Source organism: Leptodactylus fuscus, chromosome 6 (assembly GCF_031893055.1).
Source record: "Leptodactylus fuscus isolate aLepFus1 chromosome 6, aLepFus1.hap2, whole genome shotgun sequence".
NCBI lineage: Eukaryota > Metazoa > Chordata > Amphibia > Anura > Leptodactylidae > Leptodactylus > Leptodactylus fuscus.
Genome location: NC_134270.1, coordinates 80,570,358 through 80,593,715, shown reverse-complemented (window position 1 = coordinate 80,593,715; position 23,358 = coordinate 80,570,358). Strand labels below are relative to the sequence as shown.

The window sequence follows — 23,358 nt, the reverse complement described above, 5'->3', positions numbered from 1 at the left end:
CATCTGATCAGCTCCTTCTTTACAAAACTTGTTTCCTACAGCAAGTCATGTGTGTAAAATGTCTCAGGTATTCTTTACAGGTAGTTCTGACATTCTGTTTCTGAACCTAAAGGATTGGCATGAAAAGTTCTATAGGTTTCTGAAGTTTTTAGAAATCTCCTGCAGTACTTGGCATTGTGGGATAACATACGTGCAGGTTATTTCTTCTTTCATAGGTCAGCTATATATTTGTCGCATAGTGAAGTAATGTATGCACTACAGTGTAGAAGAATGGAATGGGTGGGGTGGGAAACCTGCAGTTTTACCTTTAGCAATCTTTTCTGTCCCCGGACCAGGCGCGCACTGTGTGATGTCTGTGATCAAAGCATTATACGCTCTTGTGGGTGAACACAATGAGACTTTCAAGTTTCACCAGGAATTTAAACAGGGAGAGGCGCAGGTGACTTCTAGCTCAAATGTAACAGGCACACTTTCACTGTATACTATACTACAGAAAGTACTCAGTGCTGCCTGGATATCAAGTATGGGTCCACATGATCACCTGGAAACTGCAGCCTCCCTTTAAAAGTTAGGACTCAAAACTTAGTGTTCAAAACATATAAACTGCAATGGGGGTGGAAAAGAAAAATGAAGCAGTTGCCCATAGCAACCAATCCCGCTGTCACCTGTCCTAAACTCTTTTGAAAATGAAAGTACGTATTTGGTTTTATAGATAACTCTATCATGTAGGATTATGTAGTGAAGTATAAGTCCTGCTACTGGCAGATAGAAAGGTGAGAGTAAAGACTGGCATATCCCGGAGACTGCGCCAGACAGAGGCTTACAATACAGACCATGTTTGTGGTAATATTATGGTAATCCTGTGGTGTGATAACCTAGATAGATATATACCTACATACTGTGGCTACAATCCTCTGATAATGTCTGATAACAGAACAGCAGCGAGTTCCTCGGATAAATGGCTGATAACAGAGAACAGCAATGAGTGAGTGCTGCAATTCTCAAAAAATAGTATATGTCAGTGAGGTAGATACTTGTATGTCGTGCGTAAAATAAGGTGCTGCCTGGTTTCCCATGGATCTAGTAGGCGGCTTTGCCATCCATCACTGTTAGTATGAGGCACACCACCTGTTGCGTCCATGTCAAACCACACAAGTTAGGGTTGCATTTAGGACAGTCATGTTTTCTACTTGCACCGTGTTGCACCCTAAAAATGCTGAAGCTAAGAGTGTGTTATTTGTGAGCCCACAAGACCACAGAGCTGAGGTGGTAGGGCCACCTATTGTTCCACACCTTATTTATTTTAACTACTCCATTCTAGACTCAATTCATGTTAGTGAAGCTAAGAATGAAGGACTTGAGATAATCTATTGCTTAGTGCATATGTGATCTGATATGGTGCATATGTGATGTGAGATGGAGGTTCTTCATCTGGAAGTCAGTGGTTCTAGATTTGATTTTGTTAATGTTGATCGATAGATCCTAGAAAACAGAAAGGTGGTCTAAAACCTTTGGCAGTGCCTGGTTTATTTATGTGCCAAAATTGGAGCAGATTGGTCTAGTTCAGTGGTTCTTAACCTTGTTTGAGGTACCGAATTCACCAGTTTCATATGCACATTCACCGAACCCTTCTTACTGATAAATCAAGTATGATTTTTTTCCAAATTCAAGACATAGGTATGTTTTTTTTACTGGTACACAAAATGAACCGTGCATATGGCCTAGGGTTCGATCAAACCCTGGTTAAAAACCACTGGTCTAGTTGTTTGGATGTGCGTAGAGGACGACAGAAATTCACTCTAATAACTGATAAGTCAGGGAGGTCCAGCATTACTATACTGATGATTGACTCATGTTTACACACAGCTATTACCTCAACATGACCCGATAAGAAATTTTTACTATGTGACATTCTTTGTCTATGAAAGCAGCAATTATCAGAAAGGATTGCTCCAGGCAATCTACATGTATCACTATCAAGTCACAGTCGTCTGGATACTTTACTCACTGTAACAGTCAGACCCATATAGTACAATACGTTATACAGAAACTGAGTACACACAATCTGTTATAGGGCAGGACGATTAAGCGAAAAACATAAACCGAATTTAAAACAGGATGAACATGATTTTGTTTCACGTCGGTTATTTTGGTTCGGTTATTACAATACTTGTGAGGTTCTTCCTGCATTTTCGTTCTGACTGAACATGTCTGAAACTAAACAGACCCCACAGTATAGTAATCAGAAGGCCAGGGAGGTCATAAAACATAAAAATCAGTGTTTCTCACCTCTCTCAGAAATGCCAAAGATAGCAGGGAGTCTGAATTCTAAGGGCCTAGTTCACACTAGGCAAGGGATGATGTATTTTGGTCCTGATTTTGACGCGACAGTCGTGGCCTCCCGCTCCGGAGTATGCCCAAATGAATGGGTCTAGACTGGAGGTTGCTTCTGCAAGTCGCACGCCGTGGCTGAATAAGCCGCAGAATCCACCTGAAGAAAGGGCAGCTCGCTCCTTTTTTCCGTGAGTGGAAACATACCACTGACGGAAAAAAGGAAGCTATCGGTCTGCATAGACCTCTATTGTGACCTCTATTTATATCCATCGATGCCAGAAAAATGTTTTACGTGGGATAATAAATTCCACACATCATGGGTCTATTCACGTCAGGATTACAATACACATCAACTCTATAGAGCAGACTGTCAGTTATTGGTGCTATGCAAGAAATCTGCACCAACACTAAGGTAATAAAAACAGCTTAAGAAAGTGATTATATTTCATTATTTGCTCCTAATACATTTCAGAATCACATAAATGACTTTTGCCAAATATTTTGTCAATAACAGTTTTGAGCTCGTCACCAAACCGGATCCTAATATTCAGAAGAGAGCTCTGTGCTGGCAGGCCTGCCTTATAATGTGCTTTTCTCCAGTTTCTTCACTCTCCGGAAAGAGGTGAGGATAGTTCCCATGGCGAATAAGAGGACACACATTCCACTAGCTGCCTGTCACTGCTACAAATGGAAAGAGTGGGAAGTAAAGATAAAGAGAGGACAAGGAGAGGAAAGGCCAAGTCATTAACAGCTGCGCTACTGCAATAGGGTACAACAACCTCGGCACCTGTCACAAGATTGTTTACATAGGAGAGTTCTCCTTGTGTTCTTTGTTTCCTACCACTGCATTTGTAAAATACATTATATCTCCTCCAGCTTTTATGCAGCAGAAACTTTGCTACGCTCCAGGAAAAATGAAGCACCACATCTGTACCCTGTCTATGTAGGGACTCTTAAAGGCATTTACCGGGGCTTACTATCCTTAGGATAGGTCATCATTTAAAGATAAGCCAGGGGCCTGGGTGTAGGACCCGTGCCTCTCATCTGTTTTAAAGGGGCTCTATCAGCAAAATCATGCTGATAGAGCCCCACATATGCGTGCATAGCCTTTAAAAAGGCTATTCAGGCACTGTAAAAGTTAAATTAAACTACCCCGCCGTTTTAAAATAACTTAAAAAAGAATGTGCTCTACTTACGGAACGTGCACCCTGGGCGGGCATTCAGGGTGTGTCTTCATCTTCTTCCCCGCCTCTTCTTCCTCTGACATCTTCGGGTCCCGTCCTCCTCCGGCGCTTGCTCGCGGACACTGATAAAAAAAAATAGCCCTGGCGCATGCGCAGTAGCCGTAGTAGAAGCCGCGTGCCACTGCGCATGCGCCCGGGCTATTTTTTTTTTATCAGTGTCCGCGAGCAAGCGCCGGAGGAGGACGGGACCCGAAGACGTCAGAGGAAGAAGAGGCGGGGAAGAAGAAGACGGCGCACCCTGAATGCCCGCCCAGGGTACACGTTCCGTAAGTAGAGAACATTCTTTTTTAAGTTATTATTTTAAAACGGCGGGGTAGTTTAATTTAACTTTTACAGTGCCTGAATAGCCTTTTTAAAGGCTATGCACGCATATGTGGGGCTCTATCAGCATGATTTTGCCAATAGAGCCCCTTTAAGCGTGAGTGTTGCAGCCTATTCAGTACTTATCAAGCATAGCACTGTACATTTGTGTAACGACTGCACTTAGTATCGCAGCTCTTACCATTCACTTGAGTGAAACTGAGCTACGATCAGGTGAGGTGACCAATGCATGTGATATCACATGGTCTGTTAAGCAACCGACTGACCTACAGGGTTCCCAGATGTCAGACCCCACACATTTAATTAATAGGCTAGATTATCAGCCAAAAAGCCCAGGAAAACCCCTCTCAGGACTGACTGTGTGCTTTGTGTTATCATGTTCTTGGCACCAGCAGAATGAGGTTAAATTATTACTGCACCTCTATCAGATGTGATGCATTGGCAAGGTCAATGTTACCGCCATGCAGAGATCAGGAGGGGGGGGATGCTTTTTGTTATTTTAAATGGTTATTTACTGGGCTATTAATACACTCCTTTCTTTGCTCCTGGTTCCTGCTCTTCAGATTCTTCACTCCTGCACATGACATCCTGATGGTGTCAGTATCTGGATATAACGTGCTAATGCTGCACCTCCCTAGATTTCCTCCCTCATCTCTGTCTACCGCCCAACCCATGTTCTCCATTCACTCAATGACCTAACACTTACCTCCTCTATTATCAGAACCTCCCACGCTCGTATATAAGACTTCTTCCGAGCTGCACCACTTCTCTGGAATGCTCTACCCCCGACAATCAGATTTAACTCCCAATTTCTACAGTTTCAAATGCAAACTAAAGACACATCTTTTCAGACAGGTCTATCACAATTTCATAACATAAACCATTCCGTACTATAATTAGAATCCCCAAAATTTAACCCTCCTCTGTTCCAGCTCCCACATTACCCCACATGATATGATGCCATCTCAGGCTAACTTTATAGGTCCAAGCTCCATCCACATGTTAAAGGACACCACTAGTGATGGCTCATAAAATTTTATGTTTGTGTAATGACAGTAACCTCTATTACAAAATTGTCTGAATACTGTATAAGCAATGCCGCCCCTGTTACCTCTTGGGTCACCCCTTCTACCTCATAGATTGTAAGCTCTTGCGAGCAGGGCCCTCAGTCTCATTGTGTGAAATGACTTTCTTTGTAATGCATCTTTCTGTCTGTATTTGAACCCTACAAATTGTACAGCGCTGCGGAATATTTTGGCCTATATAAATAAAATGTATTATTATTTATTATTATTATTATTATTATTATTATTATTATTATTATTATTATTATTATTATTATTATTATTATTATTATTATTAATAATAATATGCTCTAAGAGGTCAGCAGGGCCTTACAGCTGATGTGACAGGCAAATGTGGGAAGTATATGTGGGTATACTATGTTTGTATGTAGGTGCCCCAAGGGTCATATTAGCATTTCTGATTCTTGAGTCAACCTATAGAAATGTACCCAACCTTGCCTATTTGTGCAGTGGTACAACCTGTGATGAGCTCTTGAAATGACTGTTATAAAGTGGCGAGTACAAATCCTCTGTTATATGAGGTTTTTGCCAGATGTAGCTTCAAATATTACATATGATTGGATGTTAAATGGATACTCAACACTTTGTACATGAATTTCTAGATCAGAGGTCTCATATCAAAGTTGTTAATAATGTATTCCATTGTGTTTGTTGTACTGATCTAGTCGTAGTTACACAAGGGTCAGTAAATGCAGGCAGCTACTGTATACACTTTGTGCGGTGGTAACTATTTTAATAGAGTAAACATTTTCCATGGATTTCCAAGTCTTTCATTTAAGGTCGTAAGAAACTTGTTTTTCCAACGTTAAAAGAAAATTTGGCTTTGTAAATGCATGACTTCTAATTGAAACCAGTCTACTGGCTTCAAAGTTGTGTTCAGCTGAGGAACCTGCTGCTTTCTATGCCAGCATGGTGTCAGGTCTGTTCTCTTATACATCTGTAGAAACAAAGGGGACCAAGTTCAAGGTATAGATGATCATTGCAATAGCTTGAGTATGTAATGTATTGACCCGTTGTCAGGTGGGTGCTTTCAGAGAACGTCCTTTTTAAATTTTTTGGAAATGGGAATATTGCCTATTTACAACTATAAAATTTGATGGTTTTGTTTAAAGGAGTAACTCCCCCCCCCCCCCTTCCCCAAATGTGCAGAAAACTCTGAATGAGAGCAGACAGAAGGATCATGGGAAATGTAGTTTGTGACTGTAAATAACAGTGATAGAAAGAGAAGTGAATAAAATGAAGTCAAGCAAAGGCTGCACAGTGAGGATTTAGCACTGGTCTGTACATGAGCGGAGAGTTCCAGTAGCTACCCATTTGTTGCGGCCACCTATATTAGGGTGCTCTACAGATTAAAAATAAGCCCCACATACAGCTCACAATGTACATTTTTCCCTATCCGTGTGTCTTTTGGAATATGGGATGGGAATCCATGCAAACATGGGGAGGACATACACACTCCCTGCAGATGGTTTTTTGCCCTTCGCAGGATCTGAACACCAGGACTCCAGCGCTGCAAGTCTGCAATGCTAACCACTGAGCCACCGTGTGGCCCCCTGTATGTTCCCTTCTATCAGATACTTTGGCGATTATTCTTGAAAGCATGACATCATAATATAATTAAAACTATATACGCCAATAGGTTCCCTATTACATATCAGTATAACACCCAGTCTTAATATTGCTATGTGCACTTCTGGAGTCATAAATGTAATTATAAGATATTTGATATGTTTCCTTAAGATATATTGGTATTCATGTTGGCATAGGTTGAGTTGACCATATTTATCAATGACAATATTTATCCTCCCAAAAATAATTTAAACTGCAATCTGTTTATTAAGCAGTGAGATACTAAAGTAATGTGATGCTGATACCCAGCGACCACCAATTGGTATTTGAATGAGAATTGAGATTTGTAACATATCTTTGATAGTAGGGCAGTGCATTGTACAGCCAGTAAAAAGTGAGCAGAAACCAATAATGCCACTGTACTGTGTAAAAAATGTTAATGTAATAGTAGCCGATGCTGACCTTTCTCATGTCTACATGAATAGCACATTCATATTTTCCCCAATCTGAACCTTGACTCTTCAGATTTGTAGGTGGGGAACATTCTTTCCATTGTCAACAGATTCTTGTTTTCTGACACAGTCTCCCACACGCTTGATCCTGGGCATGGGCCCCAGACTTCTAGCCCAGGCTGGCATACACAAAGGGCCTACTAACGCATGTCAAAACGTCTGTTGTGTCTCTATAATAGCCAGTTGGTGTCAATGTGCGACGGGAATGCCATTTGTATACATTAGGTGGTCTAAACAATCTTGAATGGCTAAGAGGTTGAAATTTAACTTTTGAAGATCAAAATTTAGAGAATGTAATAGGAATTCCATCCCAAACATTAGGAATATTTAGAAAGAGGTGGGGGTGTATAAGAGCAGGCTTCTATAAGACAAATCTGCCCAAACATGAACTAACAGTCATATTTTTATGACCCAGGTTTTCCAAAAACCACTGGATAGAATTTTTAACCCCATAACCCAATCCTAATTTTGCTGTGGAATACTATACGGAACAAGTTTTAGTTAGCGCTTGCAATTTTACTAGAAATGAAACTTGTAATATTCCTTATATGGAACCTGGTCAAATTCTTTCTCGCCTCTCCACTCCCCCCTTGGATATACCATTACATTGACCTACTCCCTTTTCAAGTGAGATCATCCCTTGTCTCAGACTAATCTGCCGCCTCTTCTTGCCTGTATATATTATTTCAACTTTGTTGGAAGTTTCTGGCAAGCTGTGTTTCCTGATAAAGTTTCACACACTAAGTCACCTCCGTTCAGTGCAAGGGGTTAAAGGGGTCAATTCAGAGCTGCTGAAACAACAAGGTGTCTTGCCATCCTCGCTAACCTAACCAGCTAAACGTGACTCATTGTTTTACTCGGGTAAAAATAAACTTTGCTGCTGTATTGCTGTCTTTCTTACTGAATTGTGTGTTTCTTTTTTTTTTTTTTTTTTTTTAAACTACTCTTTAGGATTGCGCAGTCTTTGAGGATAGCTTATTTAGTGCATTGTATTATACAGGTTACCCAATACTTAGTGCTTATCCATCATATATATGATACCAGTATAAAGCTTTATGCAGAAGCTTTTTCATACCACTCCCTGGGCCAGTGGAGTATGGCGCGTCACTTAGAAAACATAGATTCAATGAAGATGCAAAACTAGTTGGTTCTGTGATGTCACTAGGGTGTACAGTATAACCAGTGACAAAGTGCAAACCCTCCTGTCATTAATTCTACAGCTCAGGTACAAAGCTGGCCAAGCCTTATTTTTATTATTTTTTTTTGACTTGTAAAGAAGGCTCCATCCGTTGTCTGTACGACAAATGCAATCCATTCTCTGAAGTAAAGAGGGTCAGTCATGCTGAGTTCAGTTGGCACTAGCATTTTCTGGCAGTCACTCATCTTTTCTTTTCCATGGACATAATGTGGATGTTCGGCCAAGCGTGCATGTTAATGAAGGGATCGGTTTGAAATAACTTTCAGCTGGCATCCTATGTCTGACTGTGCAGTAGTGCAGGACATTTCTCAACATAACATAATCCTGTGGTTGTCTCAAATATGAATGAATATAAATATGAAATTCCAGGAAAGTGTATGAATAGCTTCAGCATCGGAGGGATTGGTACATGTGCATCATAGCCTATCTACAGGCTAATCCATTAAATGACTGCTTAGATAGGGCTGAGGGAGAATAGGAGGATGGATTTCCACCCATTAAGACTTTGAGTTTACTATATGTGCACTAGATTGGCCTTCAATGAGTGAGGAGGACCCCTACTCCCTGATAGTATTCCGACCATTTTCCAAGTATGCATGGGTGCATCATCATCAGTTATGCCAATCTTCCCAAGGGGTAATTGGAAGAGTCTGTTCCCTTTTCCTCCAGTGCTTCTAGTGAAGTGACAAACAAAGCACACCCCTCACAGATCTTTGTCACTAGTACTTTATTTAATTAGTTTTTCAGTAACTAATAACCGTTCTTCCACAGCTCAGAAACCTGCCACAGCGTGAACACGGCAGTGTTGCTGTTCACTCAGGGGTCGCTGCTTCTTAGAGATGCATTAGGGTCTTGGAGCCCAGACGTCTACCCAAACTCTGCACTGATATGTACTGCATTGGGCACAGAGAATCTGTTTGAAACATAGGACAGTGCCCTTATATATGAGGACTTTCCCAACGGGCTAAACTACAAGGTGTCAGATGTAGTGTGAGAATGGTGAACACAGCGAAAAGGGCACTGCCTACTGCTCAGCCACATGCTGCCACTCTGCTCCAACCCTATAAGGGAGTCCTTGCAGTGCCTTCCCTCCAGAAAATACCAGAACTGAAAAGGTGTCATGGCAAACTTGGTGTCAGTAGCGCAAAATGCATAATGCAATGTGTCATCACAAATTAGAGTAAAGCATGAGAATACACAGTCATTATCAATATACTTTAGCGTACAACGAAATAAAGAAATACAAATACCAGTACATAAGAGAATATCAAGCTGATCCTGAACAGGGACTTTTATGTATAACATCTAGCTAAGGGTAGGTCTATGGAAGGAGGTAGCTTATACTACTTACATGTACCCAGAGCGGTGTCTATCACTGTGTGTGGGCAGAGTATTGGGTACTTTCATTGTCCTTACTGGCTTGTCAGGATTTACTCTGCTCTTTAGACATAGTGCAGGACGTCTGACTGAAGAGCAGAGGAAATCCTAAATGTATATATGACACAGCTCCAATTCTCTCTCTGTTATCTGCTCGCTTCAGATAAGACAGCAGGAAACTAAAGATCTGCTTTTCTAACTTTCTGAACAAGTTAAAATGATCCCTTTAAATTTCTTATTTGTGTAGAACCTCACAGTCCTGAAAGTGTTAAGTGAAGTCGGACAGTGGTCTATTATAACCAATCATTATCTGTACCACTGCTTGGAGCTCTTGTTATAATCCTGACCGAGGCTCTATAAAAGCCATTCATGCCGCAGAACTTAGCAAGGAGAGCAGCCCAGAAAGTGTTCATTTATAGGATTCTGCATCCTTTATGTGAAGGACTTGGCTCATGTTGCTGCAGGCTATGTACAGTTATAGGCTTTAATTGCCTTTTCTCAATGCTTGGTAATGGTCTTATAAAATGACTGGCTATAAATGATTAATCCTTGATCTCGTAATGAAGTTAAATCTGTAAAATTAATGGCGCTATTGTCATAAGCTTTGGCTCATACGCTTCCAGACTTCGTGGTGTTTGGTCCAGGACTAGTGTGTGCCCCAGCTGAACCTCTGGAAGGAGCCTACAAAGCTCATACTATGAACACACAACAGACCCTGCAGACATTGGCCTAGTCGGCAGTCACAAAGCTTTCATTTATTTATAAGGCTGCTCAGTACAGCTGGAAGATACCATGGTCTTTCTCAATGTATCTCAGTCTGTGGGAAAAATGTGAAATAAACAAATACAGACACAGGGATTTTATGTTTGGATCTGAAATATTATTTCCAAAAAGTAAGTCCATTGTCCCCTCTGCTAAATGGTTTTATCTTTATATAGGTTTTGGGAAGATAGGTTGGCACTCGGTAGGGCTCTTGGCAAGTTGTCTCTCCAGAAACTTGAAAAGTGAGCTGGATGGAACTGTTTCAGAACAGAACTGAATAATTAAATGTAAAATATGGCTTCCATCAAAACCTTCATAACATTGGTGAATAGAGGAATTGGACTCTCAACTTTATTGGCCACTATTGCTGACAGTCATCGTTACCCTGAGTGAAGTGTCCTGTATATTGCAATGGCAAAAACCAAAAGTTCTGGCTTCTTTACCACCTTCAACCAACTAATGCTGTCTGCAATCTACTCTTGGTTCTCCAGTTGCATAAAGTATATTGCTGGAAGTCAATGAGATGTTTAGTTTAGAGTTCACTTTCTGGTTAAATAACTGGGAATTGATAATTAATTAACTATTTCTATTACAGGGACTTTTATGAACTCCTGATCCAGAAAGTGAAAATCCCCTTTACATTACAATCTGTGAACCATGACTGAAGAAATGGAGCGTCCCAGGAGTGGGCTTAGCATGGCCAGCAGCATTGTCACAACTGCCTCTGTCAACCAGGGGTCAAGGGTGAGTGCACTTTAAAACAACCTTCTAATCCAGCTTTACCCAGGAGAACTGGTTGGGAAATAATGGATTCTTTGCAGCTAGGTGAAGGTCTAATGACACGTTTGGAGGCACATGTTATTGTATACCAGTGGTTCTCAACTTGTGGTATGTGTACCCCAAGCCGTTCAGTCTGAGTACACGCCATGGCTGGAAGCCACTGCTCTGCAAGTAGCAGATATAGTGAGTACAAAGTAGTGAAAGTGAAGGTTATCGTTGTACACCCAGGAAATAACAATAATAAGGTTAAGTGGGTTATTTGCAGTGGTAGAACTAAAGTTTTGTGAGCCCTGGTTTGAAATTTGTCCAGGGCCCCTACCCCCACCCTACAGCGTATTCTTGATGGTGACTTAGTATCCGTAACTGTAGTTATCAAGAATACGTGAGTGAGCAGCGCCAGCATATGAACAAAACTGGGACCTGTGTGCTGTGGAAAACAGTTGATCTGCAGGCTCATAACAGTGTAAGAGATGTAATAGAGTGGGGGGTCTAACACCCAGGGCTCCTGCTGATCAACTATTTGTAGACAATGTGGTGCTTTTACAAGCTCTGACTCCTTCACAAGGATTCTGTATCTGTTTTATAATCGCCATGCAATGTTATTACAGCCTGCAGACTCTCTTCAGCATCATCTTCAGTTCTCTTCTGCCTGCAACTGAGGTGTCGCGCCCCAGACGTCACGGCTAAGGCCTCAGCGGTCACGTGGGGCACACTTGCGTCATGTAACCACAGTCACAGGCTGGAAGAGTCCCGGAGAGGATTCTGGGGACTGTCAGAAGCCTAGAAGAGCTGGGCAGGCATCTATTGGAAACATGCCACCGTACCCCTCCAGGCCCAGTCGCACCTCTTGCGATCTCGATTGTTGTGCCCCTGGTTATTTGTGAATCAAGTCACAGGGAATATGGGCTTCTGTCTTCTGCTTCACTTTTTAAACCTTGTTGTATTAAGGGTACTTTACTGTATTTGGACCTGGGCTTCCCTGAGGTCAGTGGCGTAACTAGAAATGGCGGGCCCCGTGGTGAACTTTTGGCCTATTAAACGGCCTATTAAAAAAAAACAAAAAAAAAAAAAACCGCAGCAGTGGCGGCTGTCACCGGGCCCTGTGGTAGCTGCCTCTGCGGTAGTTTTGCCACTGCCTGAGGTGTTACATGAGGTTGTTTGGAGCAATCTTTTTCCAGTTCATTCAGACACTTGTCAGTTGTTAAGAAAAAAAACCAAAAACACCTAGGACGTGCTTGGAAAAACTTGGTCAGTGAAAACTAGTGACAAGTTCCAGTTAATTTCCTTCTGCCATTTAGCAGGACACGTGACAAATCTGACTTTTATTATCTGCAGCAATGATAATGAAACCTAAATTTTCTGAAATGTTCCCACCCAATGCACTAGTGACCCTCCTTGTTCTTTTGTTTAGCCATCAACCAGATCAGTAAAGAGAGTACACACATTTGGAAAAAGAGAATATTCCATTAAGAGGGACCCTAACTCCCCTGTGGTCATTCGGGGCTGGCTATATAAACAGGTTAGTGACTCAAAAATTTGGAAACCATACAAGATGACCTAAAATAAAACTCTTATTTATTTAAAGTATATATTAGTTAGGAAGCAATTGTGACAGTGTGATAATGTTTAATGTAATGTATTCTGCATTAAACAAAATAAGAAAAATGACACAAGTATTAACCCTCAAGTGTAGAGCTAATGGTAATTGCAAAATGTGTTAGAGGACCCTCTAGTGGTAACTTAGAAAATTACACATTGTGTATACATTTTATCACAGTGTTATATTTGTTTATTGGAGAAGTGAATCATGTTATAAACCTACAATGTAAGACTTGAATTCCAGCCTCCCTGAATGTTGGTTTACAATGCCCTTTATATTTTTTAGGACAGTGCAGGCTTACGCCTGTGGAAGAGGAGGTGGTTTGTGCTATCAGACTTTTGCTTGTTTTATTATAGAGGTAACATACAGGATCCTTATCGATGTTTATATTACAGTTTTGCAGTCTTTTACTAGATTGCTTGTTTGTTTTTTGTCATTCTAAATTTTTACCCCCTATGTATTTTTGTGCAGACAGCAGAGAGGAGACCGTTCTCGGCAGTATTTTATTACCAAGCTATGAAATCTTGCCAGCCAACCCAAGAGAAGTAAAAAACAGAAGGTTCAGCTTTAAGGTCTGCTTTACTTGCTTTGTATGCACATATGTAAGCACCCTGCACATGACACCACATCACCATTCCATGTAACATGCATTAATATACTCCAACCTTTCAGGCAGAACATCCTGGCATGAGGACTTATTACTTTGGTGCTGATACTCAAGAAGACATGAATGCTTGGATCCGTGCCATGAATCAATCTGCTCTGGTCGTCGGTGACAACAAAAACAAGTATGTATATTGGGTGACTTAATATTGTGTATGAATGGGAGCCTCCTGAAGTCTGTGGATGGAGCAGCTTCTGTAGTTTCACATTGGCTCATAGACAGAATCATAATGAAAGCATGAATGGAAGTGATGAGAGAAATAAGAAAGGAAAGTTACCCTTGGCTTCCGAAGACAGTAGAGAGCTAAGATATCGATATTGTTAGTGAATGCTATCAATATGTGTGTATCAGTTTAATGGCTAAAATAATATCCTTTCCATAAACTCAGTTTATTAAAATTGTAAGAAGATTTTTATGTGATGATTGTCAAAGAAAGCATTGTTTTTTAAGGCAGAAATACAATATCTCACAAAGTGATTAGACCCTTCACATTTATGCAATTATTTCATTATAAATCTTTAATAGGACAACGCTGAAGATATGACACATTGATGCAATGTAAAGTAGTCAGTGTACAGCTTGTATAACAGTGTAAAATTGTTATCAAAATCACTTCACACACAGTGTCAGGGTCTGGGGTTGCTAGGTGGGGTGGCGCAGACACAAATGTCCGGTTTCTTTTAGTCCAAAACAAAGGTAGAGTTTATTTTCACTCAAAAAGGTAGTGCAGCAACAAAAGGAAACAATACAAAAATAAATACCTGCCTGGCTAGGCTCTAACTAAACATAGAATAGGTTACCTCACCTAGAATAACAGAAATCCAAAAAGCCGGTAGAATCATTCAGGACACAGCTCCAAAAATATGCCCTCTCTGTTTGCTCTCCAGCCAAGCTCTGCCAAAGTGTTGCTGCTGGAGCTGACTTCTTAAGCCTCCTTGACGAGCAGACTCTCTGCAGCTGAGTCGCTGCTGGAACATCCTCAAAGTGTGGACTGGAGGGGGGTGGAATGACAGGTCCCACTAACAATCCTAAGAGAAAAGAAAACCAGACTATATACAGCCCACACGGTGGTGCAACACTCACAATCAAAAGGAAGACAAAAAAAAACACTTGCATGCCCCTGTTTGTAGAAGGTTTGAAAGTCACCTCTGGGAGCTGTTGATGCACGGGATGTCCTTCCCCCGTAAGAGAACTATGTCCGAAGTAGAAAACTGAAGTCAGCGGTTCCCAGCACAATGCAGACTCCGCTGTCCTTTTAATAAAACTTAATTTTTATTTTGCATTTCCGTACAACCAATTAAAATATAATGATGGTCAAGGGGTCGGTAGACCTTAGCCTACGCGTTTTGGAGCAAAAGGCTCCTTATTCATGGCAATTTAATCCTACCTGTCATTCCTAAAAATCCAGTCCAGTACTGAGCATTTACCAAAATGCTCAGCAGATGAAAGTTGTCTGCTGACAACAAACATTCCTGGAGTTTTCTCATCTCACCCACCTGAGTAGTCTGGGTGAGATGTACACCCCCTCCACTACCTGACCAGCCCTCGGCTTACAACATTTATTAATGTCTAAACTCCTGGCAACAAAAGTGCGTATCAATATTGCATGATTTTTAGGAATTTTTGTAAAATCTACATAACAGATAAAACCTCACCCAAAATTCTTAAAAATATATTTTTTTTTAACACTGCTTAAAAAAAAAAAGAGAGATCACTATCTGGTGACATTACAAGGCCCTCCTTCCAATCGCACATTGATGATCAGTTCTATGGTAGTTTCCCAGAATCCTTGTCTTATTTTGGCTTCTTATTGCAGAACAGATGATGCTTAATACTGAATGAAATTCCCCAGTGACCACCACATTTTTCTGTGTTAGGACTAAATGACTTCATGGCTTAAAGTTGTGAAGTCATACCTAAATTTTTGTATTCTCAGTGGAGTTGGCCTATACGTTTGATTCAGAGAAGTCAGCTTGTTTGTGTAAGGTAGAATTCACATTTCTTTCTGGTGGAAATCTCCATGTTGATATGTAACTTTTTTTTTTGATGTATTGAAATACATCATCACATAAGTACAATATGACATCAGCTATATACATATATCTGAGGTCTCACAGGGTAATTTGTATACAGAAGTTGCATTATTCTTTGCATAGCAGTGAACGTGTAAACTGCATGCTGAGAAGTATAATTTTAATTTTGTCATCTTTTCTCTCAGGGATAGCCATGGTCACAACCTAACCTCACAGGATGAGCTATATGCCAGCTATGAAGATTTCTCCCACTCTGAAATAAATACTGTTGGGGATGATGGAAAAAGTTCCGAATCTTTGGAGATTGCCCATCTCACTGAAACCAGATCACAAGATGAGAGCTCCAGGGACAGTCTACCAGATCAGGATAGGAATGGAGACTTGGAGAAAGATCGCTTATTTAGTGGGCTGAGGGAGTCTTTAACAGATGCTATGCAACACTATACTTCTGTATCCCAGAATGGTTCTGTCCCTCCACCCACACCAGAAAGTGGAGTAAAGCATGTTGAATTCAATTACAGCAGATCTGAAGTGGAATCAAAGATGTCTGCAGATGGGAAGGACTCCATTCCTGAGGATGAAGAGTGGGTGCCTTTTCATAAGTGTTTGTCAGTGTAAGCATCTGTTGTGGTGTTAAGTGAACTGTACAGTTATTCTTGGATGCTCTTGCATATGCCTGATAAGGTACTTGCAAGACACATCATGTGTTAATAATTTATCTGTTATTAATAATGCATAACTATGTATGTATTTTCACAGACCTTACCAAGACAAGAGTCCTCCTAGGCATCCATCTAAAGGGTTTGAATGCCCACATGAAGAATATTCCTCTCCTCACACACGCTCTGCTCCTTCTTCTCCTGCCGTTGTCCCCACTCATGTATATAGAGCTGACCTTTTAGAGCGGAACTGGAATTTGAAAGATGAAAAATTCACGGCAAAAGCTGCGATTTTGGAAACACAAGATGGAAGAAAAATGTCCCCACTTTCTTGCTCTCCATCAAGGACCACAACATGCCCCTCTCCAGAAAGAGTGGAATATGTACTTCAGAGGATAATTAAGGCCTCTAGATCACAATCTCTTCCACCAACACCTTCTGAAGTTTCTAGACACAGGATGGTAAAGAAAAGTCCTCCTCATGACTTAAAGTATGGAAGCCCTTTGCCTTGTGAGAAATCTCCCCATTATCCTGAGGCAAATGTTGTGTTACCACTTGGAAGCCCTACCAAGAGAGACTTGCCGCTTACACCAAGTCTCAGTCCAAAAGTGCAAACGCAGCAGCATAAAACTGCTTCCAATGAGGATGTATTTGTGGCTGTGACTGGATCTCCATCTTTGGGAAGAATAACTGTACGATCCAATACACCGATTGGTCGAGTAGACATACTTCCATCAGAAGACAGAGTTCCCAATTCCTCAAGACACAATGAGGAAAGATCAGGGGATTATTTTGTAACTAGCTCTAGAACCAGAAATCACATTGTCAAGTCTGCATCAAGGCCTCAAACTCCTTCTGATAGGTATGACGTTTTGCCATCTGACGACCCTTTCACAGCATCTACAGTGGGCAAAGGACCTAACTGGTATTCTAGAAGATCACAACCTATGGGGACAGAAGATGAAAGGCTGGAAGGCTGTGGAATTAATTTACCTCCTAGAACCCATGGGTATCCCAACAACAGAATGCAAATCAGACAAAACACTCCTTCAGAGAGAGTAATAGTAGAAGAATATCCTGCAGATCTGTCTCTCACTCCATCACTAAGAAGACATAGGGGCCAAGGAACAAGGGTAGGCAGCCTTTGTGTATACTGTTCACATTGTATTTCGTTGGCTGTGAATAATCTGTGTTAAAGAACATAACTTAGAAATTATCCATTACAGTGCACATTAAAGAGGACCTTTCACCACTTCCACCAATTCCCCTTCAACTCATTCTAGCTCAGTTGGAATTTTCTCGCCTCCACTATTCCCGAGCACCATGCACAGTTGATTTTTATGACTGTCTATGGGCTAGAGAAATAATTTCAGCTGTTCCAGAATCGGTGGAGCTGCAACTACTATTTGATGTAAAGAGGTGGACATGTCGGAGGTGGTGAAGTTCCTCTTTAAGCACACACCTGGATTGTAGAATTACTACATACAAATCGCTTTTGTTTCCTTCTGCAGTTGTGCAGAACCTAAACCAAATGGAAAAATTCTGAATATGACTTTTTTTTTTTTTTTTTTCCTGTTTTGATAAATTTTCCATCTCTTTCTGCCAATAGTATTCGGAGCGGTCATTCCTTCCCCCTGCAGTGTGTTCCGGTCGGGGTCTTGGCAACACACCAAGACATCTGTCAAAGATGGTAAGTGGATCATTATATTAGATAATAAAAAAATTAAATGAAGTGGACCTGGCTAAACTATTGTCTTGACACAGACGGGTTAGTCTTTCTAGACTCTTCTTTCATATATCCAGGTTGGACTGATCTTCAGTGTAGTAACATAACATGCTCTACTTGTAGAGATTTTTATGTTCTACTGGGCTTAGAAGACAAAGAAAAGATATAAAATGAGCTAAATCTCTTATTTTTGTTCAGTTTTGGAGTTGTGATGAGACACACTCATACTTTGAGTAAAATTTTGAAAACCATGTATTTTCGTTGCACTACACTATTATCTGCTACTTTGTGTTGGTCTGTAAAGTGACAAAATGTGAAAAAGTTCAAGGGGTGCGAATACTTTTGCAAGTCACGGTAAGTGTTCCATGATTGGTTACACCCCAGTAGAAAAAGTTTGACAAGCCCTGCCTTATACAGTCCCCAAAACTAGATGTTATATTTGCTATACATTACATCAATGAAGTACTTCTAATTGTATATGGAAAAAACAGTGTTGCCAAATATCGGGCCATAGGTTTGACCGGTATGTTATTGCATTACAGGGCTCAGTGAGTTACTCACAGCTGCCCCCATTGCCTCCTGGTCCCAGTCGACCTCATCTACCTGCTGGAAAGAGGATGTCATTGAGTGCTGTGGTGAGATTTCCCTTATGTATATATTGTACTAGTAGAATACCTGCGGCTTCGCTCGCGCAAAATATGTTAAATTGTTGGTTATGCTGGCTAAAGTAAAATTTTCAGTGTCACACTGTAATTGACATTTTCAGAGTGCTACAGTAGATTTTTTTTCCACTTAAACATACCTCCCAACTTTTGAAGTACAATAAGAGGGACAAAATGTGTGGCACACTATGTGCGTCGTGGCAAATTTAGCTCCTGCCACTTTATGTTGACTCCGCCCATTCTCCCATTCATTTTCCATGTGCCCCCACACAGTATAATCTTCCTACAGTCACCCGTAAATTATATGCCCCCCCTCCATCTCCATCACCCAGTTTCATGTCATCCCCCTTCATCTGCTCTCTAGTTTCATGCCCCCTTCCATCTACCAGTTTCATGTCCCTCTCCATCTCTGTCCCCAGTTCCATGTCCCCCATCTCTGCCCACAGTTTCATGTCCCCCTTTCATCTCTTCCCACAGTTTCATGTCTCCCCCATCTCTGCCCCAGTTTCATGTCCCCCCCCCTCCATCTCTGACCCAGTTTCATGCCGTTCTTCTCACTCCTTCATCTGCCCCTAGTTTCATGGGCCCCCTTCATTATGTTTCCCCTCAATGTTTAACACAAAACAACACTAATACTCACCTTTCCCTTGCTACCTGCAGCTTTCTCCGCAGTCCCACTTAGAGTTGTAGGTAAGATGTGAGTGATGTCATCACATCACGCCTATACATTCAGGAGCCAGATTACAGCGTTAAAAGAGGAGCTGAGTTGTGACAGCTCCTGCTTTACTCACCTACGTATTCAACTCCGGACGCAGATGAGTTAAAACCAGGGCATACCTCCTGCTGACCGGGACTGTGGGACAGGACCTCGAATCCGGGAATATCACACAGAATCTGGGAGTGTTGGGAGGCATGCTTAAAATTTTTACTTATTTTGGCATTTTACTAATTTTAACTTTTTTTTTTTTTCATTTGAACATTTTTATTGATTTTACATATTCAATATATATTATGTAGTCTAAACTAATATAACTATTTTTTAAACCATTTTTTAACAAAAATTAAAATTTATGCCCCTTACACAAACATCTAAAATATTTACGCCCAATTAACAACATAGTGCAACCCTTCCCCCTCCCTCCAGTGTAATCTATAAGTAGTTCACGGACAAAAAGCGTAAAATTGGTTTCCAGTTACACAACTATCTATTGTAGGGCTTCAGTGGTGAAAGCTCCCTGTATAGTAAGCAATAATGACAATCTTACTATGAGGCAGTTTTCACCTGACCAATATTGCTGCTCAGTAAAGCTGCTTGCACACTACAGTAACACTACAGTCTACGGGCCGTGAATTCACAGCTTTGTGCACAAAGTCGTCTATGGAACTTCCAAATCCATGGCCTGGAGGCCCGTGAAAAATACTGCAGTGTGCAAGCAGCCACTAAGGATACCAGACGTGTTTTATCAGTTCATGCGTGCGTGTACATGCATGTTATCCATGTGTATGTATGCGTGTGTGCATGCACGTGTGTGGTCAGTGTGTGTATATGTGTGTATCTATCTATCTATCTATCTATCTATCTATCTATCTATCTATCTATCTATCTATCTATCTATCTAATCTATCTATCTATCTGTGTGTGTGCGCGCATTTCTTTGTGGTGGAAATTTCCATGGTTAGAATACACACTTGTTCCATGGTTAGAATACACACTTGTTTGTGGAAGTAATTTCCTATTTTAGCTTATGCTGGTATGTAACTTTTTTTTGATGTATTGAAATACATCATCACATAAGTACAATATGAGATCAGCTATATACATATATCTGTTGCACGTGTTTGTGTTGTGTGTGATGGTGCGGCCCCTTTAGCAGCGACTCTGACGCCGTCGCTATAATCCATCCTTGTTAGTCACAACTGTTGTTTTCCCCTCAGCGCTTTCACTTTCACTTTTCCCAATTATATGTATAGGGCCTAAATTTAGGGGCCCCAATCTCATGATGGGGTGACGCTAGCGAGATGTAACGTGAGCAGTATTCTGCTCCTGTGGGTGGAGAGGGGGTGTGCCACATTTCAGCCAAATCGGGCGAGAACTGTGGATTTGTATAGAGCAGACTACTACAGAATTTGTTATATATATATATATATATTATATATATATATCTATATATATACATATATCTCTCTCTCTCTCTCTCTCTCTCTCTCTCTCTCTCTCTCTCTCTCTCTCTCTCTCTCTCTCTCTCTCTCTCTCTCTCTCTCTCTATATATATATATATATATATATATATATATATATATATATATATATATCCTATTAATATTATAAATGTGAAAGTTTGTGAGTTTGGATGTTTGTGTGTTCGGATGTTTGTTAGTCAATCATGCAAAACCTGCTCGACCGATTTGGCTGAAAGTTTCCACAAACATAGTTAATACACTCGATTGTGCAATAGGCTACTTTTCTTCACAATAGCGCACATACGTTTGTGCCAGGACCCCCACAAAACCCAAACTCACACCACTATCTCTGCAATCTCACACACTTTGGACCATAGCAAGCCACAAAATTCATATTGTCCTCTACAGCCTCGCCCCTGATCCCACACAATCACATTTACATATACTTTACCACTTTGCCCCTCACCTTACCGATACTCCAGGAGGCTCTCTTTAATGCTCCGGAGCAGCCATATTTGCCAACCCCCACTGCTCTGACAATCCGCGACACTGCCCACCCATGTCAATACCCCTAGGCGGTCTAATAAATGCAAAAAAAAAAAAGTTTTAAAAAAGTAAAAATATTATAAAAAAAAAAAGGATTAAAAATTCAAATCACCCCCCTTTCCCTAGAACACATATAAAAGTAGTTAAAAACTGTGAAACCCATACATGTTAGGTATCCCCGCGTCCAAAATCGCCCGCTCTACAAAGCTATATAAATTTTTTTCCTTTTCGGTAAACGCCGTAGCGGGAAAAATGGTCAAAAGTGCCAAACCGCCGTTTTTTCACTGTTTTGATTCTGATAAAAATTTGAATAAAAAGTGATCAAAGCAATAACATTTCCTGAAAATGGTAGAACTACAAAGTACACCCGGTCCCGCAAAAAAAGACTCCCTATACATCCCCGTACACGCACGTATAAAAAAGTTACGGCTGTCGGAATATGGCGACTTTTCAAAAAAAAATTTAACACAGTTTTGGATTTGATTTTAAGGGGTCAAAATGTAAATAAAACCATATAAATTTGGTATCCCCAGCATCGTAACGAAACACAGAATACAGGGGACATATCATTTTGGTTGCACAGTGAACGCTGTAAAACCAAAGCCCGTAAGAAAGTCGCAGAAATGCATTTTTTCTTGAAATCCACCCCATTTTGAATTTTTTCCCTGCTTCCCAGTACATTATATAGAATAAATAATGGTGGCATCATGAAGAAAAATTTGTCCCAGGAAAAATTAAGACCTCATATGGCTCTGGGAGCGGAGAAATAAAAAAGCTATGGGGTTTAGAAGGAGGGAAAAAAACGAAAATCAAAAAAATGCCATCGGCGGGAAAGGGTTAACTTCAAATACTTCTGTCCCAAAGTCACTATGTACAGTTTCTCACAACACCGTATAGCAGCTCTAATACAAATTAACTTCAACACAAAAGTCTCACGTATTCTCTGAATTACAGCAAAAACAAGATACAAACTTACATTTCATATCCCATACCTTATACACACTACGAAAACCTTACCCGCGCCTGTATATACCCACTTCTACAATCACCGCAGACGAAGTCGCGGGTACCAGCTAGTATATATATAAACCTAACTTTTAAGGTACAAATTTTAAACTCAAATTTTTAAGGTTTTTCTAAATGCTTTGAGAAAAATACCAATTGTATGTGTTAGCATTAGAGATGAGCGAACAGTTCACACATGTTCGATCGGATATCAGGCTGTTCGATGTGTTCGATTCGAATCGAACATCACGTGGCAAACTCCAAAAAAATTTGATTCCCCTCCCACCTTCCCTGGCGCTTTTTTTGCACCAATAACAGCGCAGGGGAGGTGGGACAGGAACTACGACAACGGAGGCATCGAAAAAAATCGGAAAAAGTCATTGGCTGCCGAAATCAGGTGACCTCCATTTTAGACGAATAGTGGATTTCAAATCCGGGTCATATGAGAATGTGAACTTTGTGACTAAGAGACAGGGATAGCTGTACAGGCAGGGATAGCTAGGGATAACCTTTATTTAGGTAGGAATGTTATTAAAAATAACTTTTTGGGGCTCTATCGGGTGTGTAATTGTGATTTTTGTGACATAAACTTTTTCCAATAGGAATGCATTGGACAGCGCTGATTGGCCAGAGTACGGAACTCGACCAATCAGCGCTGGCTCTGCTGGAGGTGGCGGAGTCTAAGATCGCTCCACACCAGTCTCCATTCAGGTCCGACCTTAGACTCAATGCATTCCTATGCAAATGCAGAGACTTAGCAGTGCTGAGCCAGTTCTGCTCAACTACACATCTGATGCACACTCGGCACTGCTACACACACATTCAGCTCTACTTCATCGGGCTAATAGAATGCATTGGCCAATCAGCGCTGGCCAATGCATTCTATTAGCGTGAGCTGAGTTTGCACAGGGGTTCTAGTGCACCCTCGGCTCTGCTACATCAGATTGCTACATCTGATGTAGCAGTGCCGAGTGTGCATCAGATGTAGCAGAGCCGAGTGTGCATCAGATGTGTAGTTGAGCAGAACTGGCTCAGCACTGCTAAGTCTCTGCATTCGCATAGGAATGCATTGGCCAGCCTTCGGCCAATCAGCGCTGGCT

At 41.0% G+C, this 23,358-nt stretch overlaps 1 protein-coding gene across 3 annotated transcripts in view; it reads left to right on the top strand.

Moving 5' to 3' along the window:
• LOC142210835 (pleckstrin homology domain-containing family A member 7-like) overlaps positions 1-23,358 on the top strand; it is a 68,921-nt gene that overhangs the window by 27,721 nt on the left and 17,842 nt on the right. For 2 of the 3 annotated variants that reach the window (XM_075280287.1, XM_075280285.1), the window contains exons 2-10: positions 10,998-11,146; positions 12,594-12,701; positions 13,068-13,140; positions 13,254-13,354; positions 13,455-13,570; positions 15,665-16,093; positions 16,239-17,271; positions 17,748-17,828; positions 18,407-18,499. In XM_075280287.1, the coding sequence (XP_075136388.1) occupies positions 11,060-11,146; positions 12,594-12,701; positions 13,068-13,140; positions 13,254-13,354; positions 13,455-13,570; positions 15,665-16,093; positions 16,239-17,271; positions 17,748-17,828; positions 18,407-18,499 (2,121 nt within the window). In that variant the 5' untranslated portion in view covers positions 10,998-11,059. The remainder of the gene's footprint in view (positions 1-10,997; positions 11,147-12,593; positions 12,702-13,067; positions 13,141-13,253; positions 13,355-13,454; positions 13,571-15,664; positions 16,094-16,238; positions 17,272-17,747; positions 17,829-18,406; positions 18,500-23,358) is intronic. The other variant, XM_075280286.1, reaches the window with a different exon arrangement.